Genomic DNA, 23,070 nt, shown 5'->3' with positions numbered 1-23,070 from the left:
CAATCGCTTGAGTGAGTTTGACTACACTCAACTGAAGGCTGTTGTTTTACATGGCCCTACAATAAAATATTTTCTGTATTTTCTAGTGTTTGTGTCCTAATTTCCCTGAGTGTTTGTGTGTGTCTCCTGTAGACGTGCAGGCAGGCAGCAGCAAGGATCACGGCTCAGTAGAGGTCAATGGGTTGTGTGTGTTTTCCAGGAAGTCTCAGTACTCAGAAGCCTTCAGCTGTGCACTTCTGCTGCTTTCATTCCTCTCGGGAAAGACGCTTTATGTGAACATTTTTCCTGGAAACACGGTTCAGAGCTGAATGGTAGCTTTCAAGTGGTCGTTATCTTTGAACACGGGAACTGTGGGCTGGGTGATGATGAACCATAACACACTGACTTCTGACATGACCCAGTTCAGTTCATTTCCAGCAAAAACAATCAACCATTTGCAGGTAATTGCCTTTTACTAATAGCCCACAAAAATAAATAGAAATTGACTAAAAGGTTAACGCTAAAAGCATGATTAGAAGAGAGAACTAATAAGTAGTGTTAGGGTGTTTGTCATGTAATGTTTTACTCTACAATAATGAACACACATAATACTTGGTTAAAAACAGCTAAATATTAACTCAGAAATTATTAAACATTTACACAGATATGTAAATGTGAAAAGCTGCATTTCCATTGGATAAAATGAGGCGTTAAAAAGCTTACAGCCGTCATATAAACTGCCTCAACACAGACAAAGGTAACGCAAACATTACCGGAAGTAAGGCTATTGGACTTCAGTATAAAACCACAGCCAGTCGCACTAAAATGTACACGAAATGAAATGTTGAATGAAATTTGGATTTGTATAGAGAACTCACAATTTTACAAAAATAAATAACACATAAGTAGCATTAGTTAAAATCTTTATCTAGTAAATTGAGTCGTATCGTGTACAACCATGACATTGTAAAATGAGACAATAAATATGAGCAAATGTGATATCTTTTCAAATTTGGTATTATTTGCTCCTTTTTAAAAAGGCATTGCAAAGTCATTTCTTTTTTATACTGGAGTTGTTGTTGTTGTTGATGTTGATGTTGTTGTCAAAATTCTTCTTGAAAAATAAAATCGCATGACAAAATAAAGTTGTTATGTCCTAAATACTTCACACACTCAAACTTCAGAAGTGTTCAAGGATGAGTTTGTCTATAACACCAGCCCTCCATTGAGGTTTTCTTCAGTCACCATAATAACAGCAGCAGTTTCTTATTTTGAATGCCGTACCGGAAGTGCTGTGTGTTGACAGTGTGTGTTTACAGGGCGCAGAGGAGCTGCTGGCTGCAGCTTGTCTGTCACTGCGGGCGCTGAAACACAAACCCTTTCTTGGAATCAGATTCCTGGAACATCCGTCAATCCAAAGTGAAGCGAGCTGTTTTCTGTCCTCACAGCACACACACTCGCAGCAGACCACCGGTCACACACACACACGGATATATCCTCTCGGTGTATACGACTGTAGCAGGTTTTAACACGGAATATATTCTCTTTTCGCCCCCACCCGAGACTATTCGTCTTTGATGGTTAATTATTTAAAGTGAGAAACTGCTGGATTATCCGGAAGGCAGTTTTATTCAACTCGTCGTGATCTCTATGATAATCTTTGATTTAAGGTAAGATAGACACAACTATGTTTTCATTATTTCCAAAGTATGTTTCATTTAGAATTGTGTTATTAATATACAATCATATTGCCTGACGTCTGAATGATTGTGACACTTTTAACCCTTTAATTTTGGGGGGGGGCTTTTGTAGGCCTATTCTGTGTCGTGTGTTTTTTGTTTATTTTACCAAATAGCCTTAACTCAGATCAATACAATACTATAAGGACTATTTTGAGGTTCTTGTACTTTACTTTCTTGTCTTTTAATTCTCTGCTACTATTACTCCACTACAATTCAGGGAACCACTTTATTTGAAAGGTTTAGTAATACGTTGTTTTTTTCAGATTCTAATGTATAACATAATTAAAATAAATAGTAATAATAATAATGATAATAATAATAATAATAATAATAATAATAATAATAATATATAAAGTGTTGCATTGATTTGCATAAAGATACGTTTATATATACATGTATCACTTGGTTAAATGTACAAGCCACCCTTTTAAATATTTAGTGAAAAGAAATAACCCAAATATACCAGCTGATTAATATAATACTAATATAATGCATACTTATGCATACATAAAAAGGCCTTATAATTCTACTATATAAGAATCATTATTTGGAAATGGTTTATAATGCCCATAAGAATTATTTAAGTATATAGCAATCATATTTTGAAGCTTATAAACATGTTAATGGAGAACTTTAAATGCAGAGTATTTTCAAATTGTGGTATTTTACTTACTTAATATACAGTTTGTAACTTCATCTTTTGCCAATTGGGGTTGGTTGTTTTTGTGCGCGTCAGCTCAATTTGGACAAGAGCAACCGAACCTATATTTTACATCTGTAAATTAAGAGTTATATAAATATATAACTTACTTAATTTACTTGGGACAGTATTTCAGAACTTTCACAGAAATCTTTGTTAAATACCTAATGTGTAATGTTATATGTGCATTGACAGGGCTGCTGTTCATTAGAAATGGTTGCCCGTGCAGTGACCATTTTCCATCACGAGGAGCGACAAGCTTCATGCCGTCCAGATCCCTCTCCTCCACCGTGTGACCCAGCAGAGGATCTCCGCTGCATCACCACCACATTCCAGTACCTACAGACCTCAGGTACACTAGCAGCCTCTCTGACTCTGACCTCAGATTGTAAAAACTACTTTCATGTTAAAGATAAAAGCTGATGTTAAAATTGTTTGTTTGAAAACAGGCTGGTACTGGGGATCTATATCTGCAAATGAAGCTCGGGAAGCTCTCCAAAAAAGGTCTGAAGGCACATTTCTAGTGCGGGACAGCAGTCACCCTCAGTTCATGCTGGCCCTGTCAGTGAAGACTCGCTGTGGACCCACCAGCATTCGCATCAAATACTGCAGGGGCTCTTTCTGGCTGGACTCCATTTACCCCGGCCTGCCACACCTGCAATCCTTCCCAGATGTTCTCAGCCTCATACAGAACTATACAGCCTCAAGAAACAAACAACAGCACCAGAAGTCTAATGACATCCATCCACGAACAAAGCCTGACCCCACCCAGCACACGGACAATGACAGCAGTGTGCCTCTGGAGCTGGTGCACCCCCTGCAAAAACCAGAGGCCCTCTCTTCTTTACAGCACCTGACGCGCCTCGCCATCAACAGACACACAAAGTGCACTGACCAGCTGCCACTCCCAAAGCCTCTGCTCCACTACCTGCAGGACTATCCTTTCCACATATGAGGGTCTCTGTCCCTCCGGTGCAGGACACAGAGACAGGGACTAGGTCGGGGTCACCCTTCTTGTTGACCACACACTGTGAATCTGGAACAGTTAGACACCGAAAGGGACAGCCAATGACCCAGACAGAGGAAATTGAAATGAATGATGAGCTAAGTCTTTGTGCTACTGTTGTTCTCTAAGATAAGATTTTTTACTATTTTCATATGTCTGTGTCAGCAACTGTGCACTGATTTTATTTAAATGCCAATCTGTACGTTTTTTCTATTTATTTGTGCCATTTCCTATCAGCAAGAACAGATTCACATAATGTCTTTTCATGTTCTGGACCAGTGGTTCCATGTTTTTTAGATGAGACAGCCCATTTTTATAAAGGATATTAGCAATAATAAATAAGTTTTAAAAAATCTTCTGGAGCTCTGGAATTGTGGTTGTTCCAGTAGGATTAACATTAGAAATTGTTCAGATTGTTTTGTTTTTTTCCCCAAGGAGCTCATTATGCGGCAACTTAGGTTTGCAAACTGTGTTGAATGGAGCAATATTTACTCACTCTTCATGGACATATTGAACCTAATGAACCATAAGCCACCAGTCGTCTCATGTAAAAAAAAATGTGGGCACTATTGTTATCACAAAACATCTTAAATCTGGCTTTTTTTCAGTGCTACATTTGGTTTGGTTGTACATAGTCATATCCTATCACAGTAAAATTAAGAATTTAAATAGTCCTCGGTACATTGATGTTGTTTCCAATATTGTTAAGTCAGGCTGACACTAACATGACATGCAGAGTGGAAGGCCTATTTAAGTCATTATAAAATACATAATAAGAGACAGGGTAAATTGCGATTTCTGTATTTTGTTATGTATAAAATAATGTTCCTAAATCATAACTCTTCTTACAAATCATTACCAGACTAAACAGCAAAGGTTGTAGTCGGAAAAAGTCGTACTGTAGGATATATGTTTACACATTCTCAGAAGACGACCATACATGCCTGTGGATTTCAGAAAAATAAACGTCAAACATGTTTTCCTACTTTTCAAAGTGTTTTTTTTTTTTCACGGTTGAAAGGCTGGCCACTTCAACATACAGATAAATGAGCGTTATGACTGTTTTCATGGAAACACACCTAAGTTGGTTTCCGCGAGGTGGAACTGAGCAATGCTGAGAAAGCCTCTTATCAGGATTAGAGTAAGAGCTGCAGTTATTAATACACCGCTGCACCAACTGAGAGCAGATCATCTCTCTCTGCCAGTGTCAACCCGTCACTGTCAAATATTTAAATCATTTTTTTGTCCCTACTTAAATGATCAGCATCTTCTAATCACTTTTCACACAATACCATTCTCTACCAGGAAAGCATGGATGTTTCTGACATGCAGTCTAAATCATCTTGCTGTTAAATGCACAACCGACAATGATGAGTAAGTGTAACTGACGTGAACTGTAGGGTTTGTACACAGAGGAAGTACTCAGATCCTTCACTTTATATAATGTAGAAATACCTAAATATCAACGAAGTGTACTCAAAATGACTAATTACAAAAATGATAAAAATTCAAAGCACCTTTCAGAGTCTTAGTTTATTTTATAGATAATGATAATGATGTGTAAACTGGATTTGGATATGAACGGGGTGCAATTTTTACCTTGCCATTTTAACTAAAACAAATCAAATATCTTTCAGAAAATCTGAATTTGCAATATATATTTTGTTATGAGCTGCATACGTATAACCTGTAAATCATTTGCATCACTACAGTTCAATATCAACCAAGGTGTATGAACACAATATCCACTAACATGATAACAGCATGATTCCTGATTATAAATGATCTTGTGATCCTGTATCAATTTATTTTTCTCTGAAAATACATTATTTACTTTGACATGTCAAAGTAGAAGAGGCACATGTGTAAATAATATAGTGAAAGATGGCTGCCTCACTTTCTGGATCCTGGCTAATGTGCATGCAGGCTGCTGACTCAGAATCAGAATCAGAATACTTTTATTTGACTCTCATACTGTCAGAACTTAGAACTAAATGAGAAATGTAAAATGAATGATTTGTAACGTTAACACATTTGATTGAATGCCAAATCTAAATGTCTGGCCTATTTGCTTAAAAAGTGCATATTAATAAATGAGTTTGTGTTTTAGAGACATTTCGTTCATCGTGTTACCAACAAATAAAACAAAACAACAAACCTGGGCACATTTACAGTATTATTGCAGGAATAAGGTTCACAGCTCACAGAGAAGATAAGGAGTGGGTTGCTAATTGGGGCCAGCAGCTACTTTTTGCCCTGGAGCCCCAGAGCAAATGATATATGTTTTATATAAATAATAGTGATAGGCTATTCATATTAGCTTTACATTTTTAAGATATACACACAAATAGAACAGCATTTAAAATAGTAAATAAATTATTTCGGGAATCCTCTCCATGGGTATAAAAATAAATTAAAAAAACATTATGTTAAAAAGTCACACCTTAAAAAAGTAGAACCATTAACTGAATTGACCTATATTAACTTGTGAAGCTTATAAAAAGTTATTTCAAGAAGGGTTATGGTTAGTATATTAATAATAAAAACATTACTTATAGTAACAATTGTAACTTTAACCATGTATTACATTTATATGGTATAATATTTAATGTTTGTACAACAGTGTATTGTTATCCTCCCCCACCCCCTCACTTCCCTCCTGTTAATCCTCCAGCAGCAGCGCAGTCAGCAGCAGCGACGGAGGCCAACAAAGCACTACTTGGAGATCAATTGGATATATTTTACACCAATAACTAGGTAAGCACGTCGTATTACAAAGCATTGTTAATTTGCAGTACCTTGTCAGTGTGTTTAAGTGGCAACACTATCGTTATATGTATTTAACGATAAATATATTAACCTACATTGTTATCCTATATTCTGCTGACGCTAGCCAGCGAGCTAACGGATCGATGGAGTCGCTTTGACTTCCGTTTTGCTAGCTAAAACCCAAGCTAGCTAGTCGTACCGGTTAGTGACTTTAAATGAAAAAAACGAGGTTTTCATGGAAAGTTAGTTGAAAACCACGAACATGGCCGTGGGATAACATATATTATAACAAAAATTGCCGCACATGTATCCAACACAACATTTGAATAACACCATAAATGTGTGAACTCAGCGCACTACCCTGCTAACGCTAGCAGGTTAGCTCCGGTAGCTAAGTCTTTTGTAAACAGAACCCCCTAGCTAACTGAAAACTAGGTCAGCATACACTGCAGTGATTCACATTTAGATGTTGATACCAGTGAGCAGCTGGTTAATTTTTCGGTAGATCTAGTCACTGTTCTTCATGTTATATGGGACAGATGAACGTTAGTGGGTAATTTGTCAATGTTGATCCCGGGGTGGGTCAGAAACACTTCAGCGGAAGTGTATCATCATGTTTGTTGCTAGTCTGACTTACATTTTAAGCCTAAATCAACACAAGCTGCAAGGGCTCACAACTTTGTATGCTATCCTCGTGTCCTTTCTTTGAAATTGCAGTATAGCTGGCTAACAGACAATTAAAGGCCGTGATGTTGAAAGCTAAATAGCTAGCCCCGGGTGTTTGTTTCAGACGGGTTGTGTCAACACAGCTGAAGATGAATGACTGCTCATCGTTTCTCACATGCGTAGAGGTGGACGTTGCATAATGCCTGAATGCAATATTAATGACCTCCCGGTTGTTTTGGATAAAGTGTTTTCATGTTGTAACCTTTGCTGTTTTCTGTCCCCTGTCTGCAGCTATGGCAGCAATAAGGAAAAAGCTGGTCATAGTGGGAGATGGAGCCTGTGGGAAGACCTGTCTTCTCATTGTGTTCAGCAAAGACCAGTTTCCAGAGGTCTATGTGCCCACAGTGTTTGAGAACTACGTTGCTGATATTGAAGTTGATAGCAAACAGGTAATTTATTTATTTTTACACACTTGAGTCTACAATGAACAACAATCATTATGGTTCTTGCAGCTGAGTTTGTATTGCCTTTTTACTCCCTCACACTTGTATGTATGTTATGATATGTGATATTATTGTGCAGGTTTGATTGATTTATTAGTATTCATGACATTCTTATTCACGTAAGATTCTTACTTTGGATCAACTGTTGAATATTATGGTTTGTTGGTGTGCGTTTAAAAAAACACCATGAGTTATTCAGTCTTTTGTCAAACCTGAAGCAACCTGAACATGCTTTGCCTTCCTCTTATTGATTTCTGGTGAACTCTTATTGCAGGTTGAGTTAGCTCTTTGGGATACAGCAGGTCAAGAAGACTACGACAGACTGCGCCCCCTCTCCTATCCAGACACTGATGTCATTCTCATGTGCTTCTCTATCGACAGTCCCGACAGTCTTGGTAAGTTGAAACAGAGAGCTATCGGTTGTGGTACATTTTTCTATTTGACTTCATCTCAATGCCTAAACAGTAGTGGATTATTAAGACAGTAAACACATTTAAGATGTGGTTTCGATTTACTGGTATTTCTTTTTTATACAGGAGGGAGGTAGACACAGTTAAAAAGAGCTCTCATAAAGTATACCTTGCACTTTTGGTTGACACAGGAAAGCAGGTTAACACTTCTCTGGTGATTGTATCACACCATGCGTCAGTTTTTGCTCAACCCTGTACGTCACAAAGTCTTGCATACAAACACACTTATCACATTTTCAATTGGGGAGCAACATCTGTTCTGACTAAGCAGCAACCTGCAGGTCTGATATGGACCTGCATTTTTTTTTTTCTAATGGCCAACAGGGGGCGACTCTTTGGTTTCAAACATATAAATCAAATATATATATATATTTATAAATATATATATATAAATATATATATATTTATATTTGATTTTATATATATATATATATATATATATATTTGATTTTATATATATATATATATATATATATATATAGTAGATCAAGTATACTTGATGGAGGTCAGATGGACAGAAACATTGTGTCATTGTGTGAAAACCTCAGCAGTAAGTGGACGGTGTACAGGAGTTTTTCTCATGAAATAGAAGATTAATGGGTAATGACTCTCCTTCTTGTTTTATTACTATAATACAGTTTCCTGATTAGTTTATGGACATGACTGTTAGTTTACATTTCTTTTTCAATAAAGCATGATGTTAATTTTTGTTCATGTTCATTAAGAGTAAACCGGTAAAAGATCAAGCAGCTTATGCTTTAGGGCAGGGCTACCTTGGGATTGACAGGTTGTTAGAACAGTTTTGTGTGTTTTGAGTGTTACAACTTTGAACCTTTCAGTGTGTTATCAGTTCCTAAAAGTTAAGTGTAATGCTTTGGTTGCCTTGTTCAGCACTCCCTCACTTGTAACTTTTCCGAAAAAACAAGAAGGCTTTGAAATGTCCCTAAACCAAAAGGGGATGTCCCAGTGACTGAGTCCAATTCTTTTATAGAGTCTGTTCTGACAGATGGTGTCTTTTGTCCCCTCATTAGAGAACATCCCTGAGAAGTGGACTCCTGAGGTGAAACACTTCTGCCCTAATGTGCCCATTATTCTGGTGGGAAATAAAAAGGACCTGCGTAACGATGAGCACACCCGGAGAGAGCTTGCCAAAATGAAGCAGGTAAATAATGTCAAACTGACACACAAACCAGTCCTCTAGTGTTGAAAACCTGTTTCCTAAAACGTGTCCTAACCTTGTCTTTAGGAACCTGTTAAACCGGAGGATGGACGGGACATGGCTAACAGGATCAGTGCCTTTGGATACATGGAGTGCTCTGCAAAAACAAAGGATGGTGTGAGGGAAGTGTTCGAGATGGCCACCAGGGCTGCACTACAGGCCAGGCGGGGAAAGAAGAGCAGTAAATGTGTCCTATTGTAAACGGGGGGCATGAGGACTGCCTCCCACAGGGGGAAAGAAGAAGGAGCATTAGGTCAAACCTACCCCCAAACACACCCACACAAAAGACTGTTCTCCCCAGTTTTTACTAAAGGTGTAATGCTTTTACTTTCTTTGTCTTAAGCAAAAGTAGTCAGGTTCTGTCAGTATTCAATTTTGAGGTTATGGAAACTACTTTTTTGTACTTTAACATGAGTAAATTTGCCATAATGAAACCTCCTTTATCAACATGTACTCTGTAATCAAAGAGGTCCGCCAGGGGACCTGCTGTGTCATACCTGCCAACTACAGTTAAGTGCTTAAGCCCTGTCTGCTGATCTGATCTGAGGAATGTTTCCACAGCCAACTAGGGTGAAGTACCTGTACACTGTGACCCTTAATCCTTTTAATTACTTCAACAAACAGATGCACACATTGAAGTCAAAATTTGTTTGTGTGCTTCATATACAAACCCTAATGTGCATTATGATCACTTGCACAATATGAGACTGGAAACTCATTTTGTTAAACGCAAATGGAAACTTAGTGTTTTGTGTAATAAATTGCTTTGTAAGAATCTTGATCATTGCATCACGTGCTTGAGATATGTTGGGTGTTTCAGAGTTTGAGTCGGGCCTCTTAGTGTAGATTAATACAAGCCAATCTTTGGTTATCTTTAAAACAGAGGCAGGGTGTTTGAGGGTGATATCGATATTCATTTTTTTCTACTTAGGTTCCCTTAAATTAAAACATATCAAATTAAGATATTACGTGAATTAGACACTTGATTGATTTACTTAATTGCCTAACTTTTTGACCTAACTTCCAGGCGATCTTGACTCGCACTACAACATAGGAAACAAGCGCTTTATTTAACACGCATGAACAAACATTACATCAAGATTGGCCTTTTTGTGTAGACCAAACACTGACATTAATCATTTTATAAATGCAACTGAATATTATTCGAAAAAGGTTTACACATCACCTCAAGTGAATCCGTTTTACTTCATAAACAAATCACTAATATCAGCACTATTGTATTTAGAAAGTTGTTTTAGGGTGATGAAAATTAGGCCAACCTGTGACCCAGCAAACTACAGCCCAACAAAGTAAAGTTACATTTGAATAAACAAAAACTGAACATTTAAACCTCCATGAAAGCAGAATTTACTGCATGACAGAGTATGATTTGTGTAGAGAGCAAGACATCTGATAAATTATTGACAGTCCAAATAAGACTCTGACAATGTCATGATGTTCATTTTAAGCAACAAAATATCAAAAGGAGGATGTGAGTTTTTTCTGAAGTGATTTAAATGTTTTTAAAGGCAACATCTGCGAAGTGCGGTCTGAAAACAAGCAGTGGTTAATATGGGATTTCTTTGTATCCTTAAACATAGATCCAAGGTGAAAATGCCTAATGTAACCAAAGCCCCTTGGACACTTGATGATAAAACAGTTAACTGAAAACTAAAACATTTATCAACATAGAATGTCTGTTATTCCTGCTGGGCTAAAAAAAACACGGGCCGCACACTCATTCCTCAGATAAATATATATACAGCCCAGCATCAGAAAATCCTCAGTTTGAAAGTCATTCGTTCTTCTTGGCTGGTCCAAGTCCTGAGCGGGCAAGAAACATGGGAAGCAGAGCTAGTGCTCCCAGAGCTGCAGCCACTAGCGGTCGGTAAAACATCCATCCTACTCCGATGGTGAGGAGGGACAGAGAGCAGGAGACACACAGGGCGAAGATCTTCAGCCCCACGGAGACGAGCTCTCTGAGAACAGGAACCCAGTCCACTGTACCCACACAACAGAAAACATTTCAGGAGATGCACGAAATAAATCACTGATGTGTGATGGTGATGTGCAGCAGTGAGTGTTTGTTTACCCAGGGTGTAGATGATGCGCATGGTCAGCTGGATACTGAGGAACATGAGGGCCCAGCCTGCAGCCCTGAGTCCCCATGTCTTCATACTGTTGTGCTGCTGTTCCTTCTCAAAAACCTCCTACAGAAACAAACATAACTACATCAACTACCAGAACCAAAGATTTTAAAGTCTTACCTAAATATTTAGATTATTTTCTTCCTAAGAATTATAATTGATGGCATACTCTTTCATGGAAAATGTAAATTCAATAGTGTGTTCATAACAAAACTTTGACAGTTCAACACTTCCCCAAAACTGTTCAAGGAAAAAAATGAGATCCCCGCTGACCTGTGCAGAGAGCTCTTCCAGGTACAGGATCTCCAGAGTGTCTCCTGACTTGGTTTTAAATGGCCTCAGCTGCTCCCCTCTCTGCATGGCCACAATACTGACCTGAAAACAGTCACTGTTTACCACAACGAACAAGATGCAATTTTAAATTAAAGGTATGTGATCTGAAGAAAGATATAGTTTCAGTTTGGGCTAAAACTATTTGTCCGTTATAAGATCGTAAGAAAATTAGTTGGCAACTATTTTGTTTAATGGTTGAAGTAATTTTACAGTATGCTGCTTTTCTTTTATTTCAATTGACAGCAGGGCCAGCGGAAAATTGTTTAGTTATCTGTTTGAGACCAAAGTCAAATCTTTATAAAGATTTTGATGTTAATGTGGCCGCAAAGTATAGCCCAGCTTTATGCATTTGTTTATACGAGTGGTCAAAATGATCCCCTTTGGCAGTTCTAGGTATAAATGCTCATCCTTTTTTTCCCTTTTCATTCTATACCCCTCAAAATTTACTAGATGATAAATATACACATTTTAGGAAAAATCACAAAGTTTGAGATGTTGGGGATTTATATCAACAGAGTTACATGTATTTGAAAACCCACGGGTACTTAAAGACTATGATTCACTGCTATCCCCTCATGAGGATAATTAATATTCTGTATGGCCATCTGCAGCACTCACCGTTTGAGCCGATCCAAAGGGAGACGTCTCGCCACTCAAACCAGCGAAGGAGAATCTCACGCGCACATCTCCGACCTTGTGAGAAAAACAAAAAACTCAACAACTGCACCGATATAGGAGCATAACCCATCAGCAGTTTATGTTTCCAGTGAGGGTGCACTTGATGAGGCTCACCTCAGGCCTGCGTGGGTTTTGGGTGTGATAGAAATAATCATCATCAATGCTGAGGAAAGGGTCGATATTAAGGAAGGAAAAATCCCTCAGGCTTAGCGTCTGGAAGTTATCTATCTGCTCCACCAGGCCTGAGAAAAAACAAAACAATGAGTTCAATCTTTATGTTCCAAATCAAAACAATGTTACATACACACAATAGTGTATCGCTGTAATTTATGAGCTGTATTTGTGTGTATTATTCGGTAAAGATACCTTTAGACAGACTAAAAGGTCCAACCCCGACATCGGGAGCCACGACTGTCACACTCTCAACTGCCATGGCACTAAAATCCAGAGATTAATTTAGAGATAAACTGCACATAAATGCACAAACATGTTACTTATTGATCCATATTTGTGTACCTCGGGTTCTGGTGACCAATTTCCTTATCGAAATGGCGACTGTTAACCAACTCAGATTTCCATTCGGTGTCTAAAGAAAATAAATCACAGTTCTTTCATTCACATTGCACTCCCGATTAATCCATTAGTTGTTCAATATTTTGGTAATTCTTTTATTGGTTTTTGTAATTCTTTCTAATAAATAAAAAAAATCAACATTCTTAAAATTCCAGCTTCTCAATGTAGATATGTTCCAGAATATATTTGATTTTACAGCATGTTGTTGTCAAATACTGACAAAAATCAACAACTCACTGTAGTTGTACGTCGTCTCAGATTTGGTCTCACCACCCTCTTGGTAATCCCTAAAATTAATACAGAGTAACAAACTCAATTTCAGCGAACGATGCTCTGTATTCCAGCCAACATTTTTCACACCGACCACACCCTGAATGTTGACATATGGAGAGAACAGACTTACTTGCTCTCCTGGTATTCCACCCACTGATACATTTCCACCTGCCTCTTCAGCTTCACTGCCTGCACCGTCACTCTGTAGTTTGGATCGTGGAGGGCCTACACACAGAGTGGCATATGATTAATCCCCTGAAATAACGTTAACTTCAGAATATCACTTTAATTAAGCAATTTAGAAGGTTTTCTGGTCGCATTCCATTAATTAAAACTGTCAAGCTAGCTAAAGAACAAAAATAAAAAATTATCAAGATGTTTCGTCAAACCTGTACTGAACTTATAACAAGAATATACAGTATTTATATATATTTATATATATATATCAGAATTGTTTTGACACTTAGTGGGTAAATGTAGAATACTGAGGATTTGTGAGGTAGAGATTTAAACACACTAAATGATAGTTTTTTACTCAAATATTTTAAAAAATCGATAAGGATCAAAAATGGTTGTTACCGGATTGTACATATAAATTCCAAAATGAAAAGTATGTCTTTATAACAATGAGACAAAACTTGAAGATTTTTTAAAGATATATAAATTCAGAATTTTATATGAAGTGTAGAAGATTAAAAAACATGCGTGGATTCATCGAGACTCTGATGTACATAAATACTCAACTGTTGTTTGCTTCAGAAATTACAATAAATGATGAAGTCCTTATCAGTATGTGAGAGTGGCTTGACACATCAGTGAGAACATTTTACCTGTGAGGTGTGCAGCTTTGCAGAAAGATGAACTAAACGGTCGTTGTTCTGCGGGTCGAGGAGGGAGAAAGGCTCCAACGACACAACCTGAGAAAGACCCTCATCCAGAGAGTATGCTGTGCGCAGAGCCCGTCCCTGAGGACAGAAACAGTGACAGAGCGTGACTACAATTTAACTCTGACTTGCTTTGATATGACATACATGAATGCAACCGCGTTTCTTACCTCATTGGTGAAGAGAATATAGATTGAGAGGAAAAACAGTCCGACACCAACAACTGTTCCTCCTGCAGTCTCACTTAATCGCTCCAGGAATCCAGGGTTGGATTTAACAGACACACGCTTGTGTTGGTTTGGGTCCGTAAACTGAGACAAAGGCAACAAGAACAAGAGATGAATGCATTACAAATATGGGTGACATTATTGACTTAAAGAGGACGTTTGATAAATCACTCAAATAATACATTTTGGCTTTATATTTGCCTCCACTAAAGGACACAAATGTTTGTCATGATAACTTCAAATAACTATTTATATTATGTTTAATGTGGCATGATTCGCCAATATATTGTAGGCTATAGTAATATAAAACAATTGCCTAACAGTCACTTGTATAGTTCATTAATATAAAACGTATTGATTTGTGACTGGGAGTATTGATTTTCTCACCTGACTTAGCTCAATGAGTGTTGATGGTGCATCAATTAAAACCTCCAAGCTCATTTGTATTTGTTTTGTTTATATATATACACTCCTGTCCTTTGTTGTTGTATACCATTTTAAAAGCTGCTTTTACTTTAAAGTCTAGGAAAATGTTCTCCAAGTGATGTTGAACATAACAGACAGATATGCAAAAGTCAAAATATGTCTCTACAGCTAGGCGTGACGGACACACCTCTTTTGTTCTGTGCTCATTTTACTTCTGAATACAAATGTGTCAGTCAAACTTTGATCGATTATCGTTGCATGCCTTTAGCAGTCCTCGTGTAATGTGACTATGTAGGTGCTTACGTCACATTGCGTATAATTAACGTAAAGATTTTAACGTTAACTGAAACTGCAAAAGAGTTGTGTCGCTAACGTTGCAGTAAAGCTAACTCTATGAATTGGGTTTGTTCTCAGGTTAAAACAAAGCTTCGTAAAATGAATCACTTACTGTCTGTGCTGAAGACATGTCTCTGACTTGGTGAACTCTGCAGTCAAACAGTAGCGTTAGTTAGCGAAAGTTGAAGATGCCGAGAGACTGGAAGTTGAAACATCAACGTTACAGGACACCAGTGAAATGACACAGGGTTCGCTTTCATTCACACCCAGGGTAAAACGGAACTCTCACGGGTAGGCGGAGTAGGCGCAACCTATTGAAGTATTTTCCACTATGCCGTCTGATTGTCACGGTGAGTTAAACAAGCGCAACCCAAGGACACACTCCCGACCCAGACGTCTACTTTCCAAAGCATTATGGGTGGTTGAGTTTTGAAGCAGATCAGCGTCAGCAGCAAGCAATGCTACTGCAATTCCTTCAGACATTTCATTATCTAGTTAAATGTTACGTAATGTTGGAAACTCAGAATTAGTCATTTTTTGCCATTGTTGTTGTGTGTTGTAGTTCATTTTTTCCCCCAATACTTAGTACAGTATAAGTACAATTTATATACTGTATATTATATATATTACCTGAATAGAACTTTAACTCATGGATCTGAAAACCACACACACACACACACACACACACACACACACACACACACACACACACACACACACACACACACACACACACACACACACACACACACACACACACACACACACACACACACACAAGAAATACAATCATCAGTGCAATTAACATTTCGAATTAGGGTAAGATACAGGCACTACATGATCTTTTAGTATATTTGTACCCTAGACTTTGTTACTCTTCAACACAACACTATATGATAAGTGGTGGTCCCGATTAAACTTTATTTATTTGTATAGCAACTTTAGAAATACAATGAAAACACAACAACTTTCTTATGTAAAACAGAAAGGAGAGCATTGCAGCAGTCGAGCCTGCTAATAATGAATTGAGCATGCATGAGACTCAGTATTTGCGTGGGAGATAAACAGATTTCTAGATAGATAAACGTCAGTTAGTGTGATGTTACTGATGTGAAATTCAACATTTCAATGTTGTGCACAGTAGCGCTTGTAGGCTTTTATTATGAATTGAGTGCTGACCTCCCGTATCTCTTTCAGGAATGTATCCTTTCTGGTTTATTGTCTCAAAGTGGAAAAAAGGTTCTTCACATCAACAAGAATCCTTACTATGGAGGAGAGAGCACATCACTTTCTCCCCTTGAAGAGGTTTGTTTACATGAAAAGCAGTATTGCATATCCTTAATTTGAAAAAAATGCTGCCCTTTTGTGGTGTATAATATTTAATGTTTCGTTTACAATTACAGCTTTACAAGAATGTTAAGGTTCCTGGTCCTGATCGGTCAATGGGCCTTGGAAAAGAGTGGAACCTCAACATCATCCCCAAATTCTTTCTTGTCAATGGTGAGAGCCTAGTGCAGTTGAATGTGTGATATGTGCATTATTGAAAATGAATCGTTTTCTCTTCCCTCTGCCTTGTCTTTGCATTCGGGGCACTGGTAAAACTCTTGCTGCACACTGAAGTTATCTGATATGTGGACTTCAAAGTGGTTGAAGGCAGTTATGTATACAAATCAGGCAAAGTGCACAAAGTCATCATCTAATCTTAGGTAATCCTTCAAGTTTAAACTTGCCTGGTGCTGTCTCCTGCTACCCTCTAGTTAACGGGACCAGTCGTGTGGGGAAACCATCAGATGGATCTGGCTGTATTCTGAGTCTCTGTCCCACCACAACCCCAGTACATAACTCTACCCCGTGTACTGCCTGGGAGAATTACCACAGGTGTTTTCCAGGTAATATTATAATTAATCAGACTGTCCCCTGAATTATTTTAGAATATGTTTTAGTTTTTCTTTAAGAGAGGTCAACATAAAATTAACATCAAGTAGGAAACATATTGTGGCATACAAGCTGTCAAAATATCAGACTTTCACCACACAATTTTTGTGGCCAAAGGAATTAACAATGACAACAAATTGCGATAACTATAGAAATATTGAAATAACAATAATCATCATTCAAATTCATCCTTAACGGTGTACAAACAGCAACAAAAGAGGATAGAAACAGATCTGAATTGAGAGGCACAGGATTATTTACACATGATATCAGCATGTGATTGTTCTGAACATGACGTCAATATTTAATCTTTTAAATGTAACAGTTATCGTCAATACTGGTATATTGTGAAACCTCTATGTGGAACTTTGCATTGGCTATTAGATATCATGATAAAGATCAATGACCGAAGATAGCCTTCTGGATGTTTGTAATATATATATATATATTTTTTTCATCTTGCAACATCGACAGAGAAGAGTCACTGCGGATCTTCAGGTCCTTATATCCTACCTTCTTCTGTGTTTCAGACTGAGTGCAGAGTAGGGAGGAACTTTCCATTTGAGCACAACAGTGGATGAGCCGGTGATGGATGATGCCAATGGTGAAAGCTGTGAAATGTGAGGGGAAGGCAAGTGTGTTTACATGGAGGAAGAGTAGAAGTGTTGGGATGTTTGTGGAAAATGTCCAGCAGCAAAATTGTGCACTCAGAGATGTATTTCTGTCTTCTTAACAGCTCTTCCACTGTAAACAGCTCATCTGCGACCCCAGCTATGTTCCTCATCGAGTGAGGAAAGTGGGGCGTGTGATAAGAGTCATCTTCATCCGGTTAAAAACACCCCTGAGGTCAACTCCTGTCAAATCATCATGCCTCAAATGCAACTTAACAGAAAATCTCATGAAAATGTTATAATTATTTTTTGGTAAATAAATGATTGTGGTTGAATAAAAAAAACACCTTTGTTTTATCCATGCAGACATTTACATATCTGTGGTGTCCTATGCCCATAATGTGGCCTCAGACGGGATGTACATGGCCACAGTGAGCACCGCTGCAGAAACCAGAAACACAGAGAAGGAGGTTCAGCCGGGGCTGGAGCTCCTCGAGCCCATCATGCTAAAGTTAGTTAACTTTCAGATCTACATTTTCACAGTTTATTTACCATGGTCGTGTTAATTACTTTTTAAAGCAACATTTAATTGATTTTATTTCCTTTCTTTTATAGATAGGCAATGAAAATGGCAAATATGAATAAACCCTAACATCTTGATTCTTAGTTCTTAGTTCTATTGTCAGTATGAAGATGTATTCATACAGAGAAAAAGTATTCAGGGGAATGGGGGTCGGGGTCTTTATTATATTACTCTTTAACATTATTAGTATTATTGTATCATCGGCTCTTATTTTTGTTAAACTCTTCTAGGCATGTTTAGTCGGCTTGTTTCCTTCTGATGCAAAACCACTAAAATAAATGCTTTCGTCACAATTTTAATAAAACAATGATAAAAGCAACAGTAGAATTATACTATGTTCTGTCACCACCTTGAACCTAAATTTGTTTCCGTCAGCAACGTATTGGTTCCCAATGATGATGGAAAGCAGAGTCAGCTAATGATAATGAGATTTTTGTGAAATAAAATAAAACATCAACTTAAATGGGATGAAGTTTGATTGCTGTAGAGCTGGTGACAGATTTTGTCTCTCCTCTCTGTTCACAAGCTATTTGTGTCCCGCTCATATGATGCATTAAACCACTTTGAGACTGAATCAAGGACATTAGAGACATGTGTTTTATAAATAAAATAAAATAAAATGAATAATAAACATTGTTAACTTGTGTAATGTTTGACACTGCTACTGGAATAAGATAAATTTGCAATTTGGGGATAAATAAAGTATATCTATCTATCTATCTATCTATTGTTTTGGTATGGGAAAGGGGGTCGAGGTTGGTCTGAATTATTTTTACTAAATCATTACTTTATCCAGTATCTAGCTTGGTGTTCATTATTCAATATGTCTTTTATCTGCTGGATTTTGGACATTGAGACACTGGGCATGTGGCACAGAGGCAGATGATTCGAGGATGAATCCGGGTGATGTGAGGAGGATTTGTGGATCGTCTTATCTATTGCAGCTTACTGTATGTGTGCGAAGAACAAAGCCACTGCATGATGTCATGTGCGGCACGCATGCAGCTAGTAGGTGGCAGCCTGCTGGAGGCAGAGGACGGATAGACAATGTTAAGAGGATTAGCCAAATGAAGGACAGTCACCACCTCTGGTTGAATTCATACACACGGTTTATTGTTCTTATTTATAACCCTTTTATCTGCTGCATAGATCACTGTAGAGTTGCAACGATTAGCCAACTAATGATTTAGTTGATCAAAAGAAACCTCTAACAAAAAGTCATGTTCATATTTTTCTCTGTTTTGAATCATATTAAACTGAACATGTTTGGTGTTTGGACTGAAAAAAAAGACATTTAAAAACCATCACTATTGAGAAAGAGCTTTTTTTTGGCATTTTTTAGACCCAACATCTAATTGAGAGAATAACCGGCAAATTAATCAATAATGAAAAAGTTGTTGGAACCCCAAACAATAGTTACCCTTCCACGTGTTTTACAAAAATAAATATTCCATATCCCACAGAAAACACATGTAAATAATAACAAGTAATTGTTTGTTTCTGTTTACACTTGCTTACAGTCTTTCTAAGACAGCTCACTGCTCACCTCACAGGGTGACTAGGCTGATTTTTAACACATTTATCTATAATAGTTGTTACTGAATAAAGTGTTAATTTCGAGCTGCACGAAACTGAGTTTGTTCCTTTGGAAGCATCGTGCAGGACAAGAATAACCCTCCCATACACTTGGGGTCAATCAGACACCACCAAACTCCGTCTGCACAAATCAGTCCTGGTTTCGGTCGACCCAGCAGCAACACTTATTCCTCTTTCAGTGACAGCGCCGTGCTGACAGGTGGCGGGATCAGACCAGCAGCTACCACTCTTCGCTCACTGGTCATGAAGTTGAAGGTTGCGCATGCATTTGGCTGCAAAACAGCAGAGATGAAAAAGTGACAAAAAGTTAAATTTGGGCGCCTCCATTAGTATAAGAGCGTTGTGTGTGTCAGATAGTCAGAGTATACTTTACCGTGTCTTGCACCTCCACAGCGATGCCTTTACGCTTGAGTAGAGCGAGCACTAAGGGGTTGATTCGTTCAACACGTGAACCTGTGCCCAGCACAAGAATCTCTGCACAAACAAGAAAATATGTCAAATAACATTATTTTTGTTTAATACAACATATATATAAGCCTAGAAAACTTTAAGAATAACCTGAATAACTGCGTAGAAAATGTAATGAATTCAAATGCTTCCTTGCAGAATCATTGAGTGTTTGAATGAAAATAAAATGTATTTGTTTCACAGTCTGCAGATGTAAACCCTATGTAACGTGTGGGGGATTTTGACCAGCGCTAACCACCACTACTATCTTTGACTAAATGCTTTTCTTCACACTTTATTTACGTTTTCTTTTTAATCCGTCACTCAGTTGCTAATTATATTTACCTATTCTTGGTTCAAGCATGTGGAAGAGTGAGACGCTTTCTTCTGTGATGTCGTTATGACTGCCAACCTGCAGAGAGAGAGATGTTTAAAACAACAAACACAGTTGTTTGACATCATAAAGCAGTACTAGTTTGGATATTTATCTCACATTCCACTGCAGAATTGCCGGAGGCAGCACAGCACAGGGCCCCAACACTTTGTTTCCGTCGATGTTGAATCCTCTGGAGCTGTAGCTGTAGATCATGACCCCGCTGCCCGGCTCCTTCTGCATGACAGACACCGAGGTACGTTGGTACATTTCATCATCGCTGGGACCCAATCTATGTGCACGAGACAGAAACGGACTGGAACAAACACAGTAGAATTAATTAGAATCAATGCCATATTATTCACACAGGACTTATACAAACAACAGCTAGTATTAAGAGTGCATGTAACGAGAGTCTCTGAAATTATTATTTTACTGCACAGGTCTAATCCTGGGCTGCAGGATTTAAAAAAAGCGTTGTGACCAATTGTGACAGTTGCAGTATGAAAGGGATCATATCATTATTCTCATGTTCATAAAAAGAAAAACATGAACAGGCTGCTCTGAGGAACTGTTTCCATGCGGCCCAGTTTGAAAGCCAAAATATCTAAAGCCAACCTACAGACAAGGCTGACAGCCAAATGCTTAAGGCCTGATTCTGCAGGAAAAAAAGCAGCCCAGAAACCTTTCAGCTTGTCCGAAGAGCTGCAGCACATTTCAGCAGCTTCTTAACCCTTTTTCTTCCCGACTTTTACAAATACGTTGGGCTACCCCTTGTTGAGATGGGACAAACAGCTCTTTTGAGTTAACTGGGGTCTCAGCTGCTGGTTTTTATATCAGCAAAGTAGAGGACTCATGCGTTGGGTCAGACTAAAGCCTGAATGTAACAAAAGACTCCACCAGATGGAGCCAGACGAAGGTTAAAGTTTGTTTCTATTGGGAATCTTTGAGTTTTATTGGAGATACACATATCAAGAACCTTTACACAGAAGATGTCAAAAAGTGAAATCAGTTCAATTTGCTCCAACAATGTTTATTTATTCCTCATTCAATCAACTAGATATTCATCAGGGACAACACAGCACAAACAAACATCACATTAAATGACCTCTAAATGATTTAAGTACATGTAATCTTCAACAGGAACTCCAGCTGAACAGCTACAAATGTGTCTTCTCAAAACAATGACATTGTTAATCACAAGGGTCAATAATTAGATTACAAAACTATACTATACAAATATATATGAACAAACAACAAACATAAGAATACATATAAGAATTTCTTTCTCTTTTAGGTTCTCTTCAGCTGTTAGTCATATTCTTTTGCAATTTAAATGAGGACATGATTCCACTTTTATGTGAAGACACATATACAGTAGGCCTATCCCTGCCTTGGAATGATATGGTCAATAGCTCATCACAATTTTCTGTCAAATTTGACCAAACAGATCATTGATTATTTAAAAAGATACAATGGATAGATGGGCCATCCCAGGGTATAATGTGACCTTCACTGTAAAGATTTAATTGTGAATTAATTTAATGGGAGTAGAATTATGCTTTACAAAATATGGAATACAACAATTTCCCACTCTGTTAAATAAATCAAACTTGTTTTAAAGAATGACTTACACGTGTGATAGTTGAAGCATTTCATAACAAAAACAGGACTTTTAATGTCCTCTCCTCTACACAGAGAGGAGGGAAGATTAGAGACAGGTGCTGTAGCGACACCATTTAAATCTTCGTCTTTAACAAATCACAAGCATTAAAACAAAAACGACCATACCTTGAGAGAGCTGGCACTACCCTGGAGGAAAAGAGAAACCCGTGTGTTGATCTCTGAAAGAGGAATCTGGCACACACCGCAGTGGCCATGTTCAACCGGCGACACAGAAGGGGGACGAAATTATATGTAACACCAGCCGTCTGTTTCCGGTGTTGTGTAAAGCTCAGTCGAACAATTTGTATTTGTATTGTAATAATTTACTTTAAGTTTAACAACTTTTACTGACTGGTAGCTTAAAGTTAAATAATCTTTTTTTTTTCCAACATGTGTTTTCAATGTTGATAAACGCATTATTTATTTTTAAACCTAAGAATTTGACCTCCAGCTCAGACATATATATATATATATATATATATATATATATATATATATATATATATATATATATATATATATATATATATAAAGCAACTGGTGTTGTCCTAAAATCCTATGATGCAATGATTTCCATAGAAATGTTTTTCATTTTCTTCCCTAGATGTGAGTAGGTTTATGATACTTTATATCCTACTATATTAAATACTAATAATTTCAGTACACATTTTGAAGTGTCATTTTTCCTTTAGTTAAAGATAGGAATACTTCCTCCACCACTGTATATTTGAAATGTTTTTTGTTTATTTTTTACAGGTATCTGTGTACTTTTTACAGTAAGGCACAGTAAATGTAATAATAGTCTAAAGTTATTGTTGAATTATTTTGTTTTTAAAACAGCTTTAAAGTGTTATCAATGCCTGCATTATGAACTCTTTTATGAAATGCAATAGTGATGTATCAGTTTGAGGACCCGGCTCTGCCTTCGA

General features: G+C 37.6%; 5 protein-coding genes across 5 annotated transcripts; 3 read left to right on the top strand and 2 right to left on the bottom strand.

The window, feature by feature from the left end:
• The first annotated feature begins 1,209 nt into the window (after positions 1 to 1,209).
• On the top strand, positions 1,210 to 4,408 carry LOC134882171 (cytokine-inducible SH2-containing protein-like). The gene is made up of 3 exons (XM_063909761.1): positions 1,210 to 1,649; positions 2,617 to 2,773; positions 2,871 to 4,408. Exons 2-3 carry the CDS (start codon positions 2,635 to 2,637, stop codon positions 3,374 to 3,376), a joined length of 645 nt encoding a protein of 214 aa, XP_063765831.1. The 5' UTR covers positions 1,210 to 1,649; positions 2,617 to 2,634; the 3' UTR covers positions 3,377 to 4,408.
• A 1,663-nt stretch (positions 4,409 to 6,071) lies between these two features.
• Positions 6,072 to 9,835, top strand: LOC134882594 (transforming protein RhoA). Its single transcript, XM_063910397.1, has 5 exons — positions 6,072 to 6,184; positions 7,154 to 7,311; positions 7,640 to 7,760; positions 8,867 to 8,997; positions 9,082 to 9,835. Exons 2-5 carry the CDS (start codon positions 7,156 to 7,158, stop codon positions 9,253 to 9,255), a joined length of 582 nt encoding a protein of 193 aa, XP_063766467.1. The 5' UTR covers positions 6,072 to 6,184; positions 7,154 to 7,155; the 3' UTR covers positions 9,256 to 9,835.
• A 270-nt stretch (positions 9,836 to 10,105) lies between these two features.
• LOC134882593 (transmembrane protein 43) lies at positions 10,106 to 15,299 on the bottom strand. Its single transcript, XM_063910396.1, has 12 exons — positions 15,044 to 15,299; positions 14,113 to 14,253; positions 13,889 to 14,023; positions 13,189 to 13,283; positions 13,023 to 13,072; positions 12,729 to 12,798; positions 12,579 to 12,649; positions 12,327 to 12,454; positions 12,153 to 12,227; positions 11,475 to 11,576; positions 11,147 to 11,264; positions 10,106 to 11,055 (listed from the first exon to the last, which is right to left on the bottom strand). Exons 1-12 carry the CDS (start codon positions 15,059 to 15,061, stop codon positions 10,850 to 10,852), a joined length of 1,209 nt encoding a protein of 402 aa, XP_063766466.1. The 5' UTR covers positions 15,062 to 15,299; the 3' UTR covers positions 10,106 to 10,849.
• On the top strand, positions 15,060 to 18,664 carry zgc:112334 (uncharacterized protein LOC619199 homolog). The gene is given in 13 exon segments (XM_063909827.1): positions 15,060 to 15,073; positions 15,227 to 15,281; positions 16,129 to 16,236; positions 16,335 to 16,435; positions 16,523 to 16,619; positions 16,702 to 16,820; positions 17,397 to 17,466; positions 17,468 to 17,497; positions 17,603 to 17,684; positions 17,687 to 17,761; positions 17,841 to 17,977; positions 18,410 to 18,473; positions 18,585 to 18,664. Coding segments are annotated over 13 exon segments (1,032 nt in total).
• A 487-nt stretch (positions 18,665 to 19,151) lies between these two features.
• ndufaf3 (NADH:ubiquinone oxidoreductase complex assembly factor) lies at positions 19,152 to 22,427 on the bottom strand. The gene is made up of 5 exons (XM_063912081.1): positions 22,268 to 22,427; positions 20,597 to 20,792; positions 20,449 to 20,515; positions 20,030 to 20,130; positions 19,152 to 19,928 (listed from the first exon to the last, which is right to left on the bottom strand). The coding sequence occupies exons 1-5, from the start codon at positions 22,354 to 22,356 to the stop codon at positions 19,821 to 19,823; spliced, it is 561 nt and encodes a 186-aa protein (XP_063768151.1). The 5' UTR covers positions 22,357 to 22,427; the 3' UTR covers positions 19,152 to 19,820.
• Positions 22,428 to 23,070: the final 643 nt, after the last annotated feature.

The sequence above is a fragment of the Eleginops maclovinus genome, chromosome 20 (genome assembly GCF_036324505.1).
Source record: "Eleginops maclovinus isolate JMC-PN-2008 ecotype Puerto Natales chromosome 20, JC_Emac_rtc_rv5, whole genome shotgun sequence".
In the NCBI taxonomy this organism is placed as follows: Eukaryota; Metazoa; Chordata; class Actinopteri; order Perciformes; family Eleginopidae; genus Eleginops; species Eleginops maclovinus.
The sequence above is the reverse complement of the archived record's forward strand: the minus strand, read 5'-3'. Positions and strand labels throughout refer to the sequence as shown.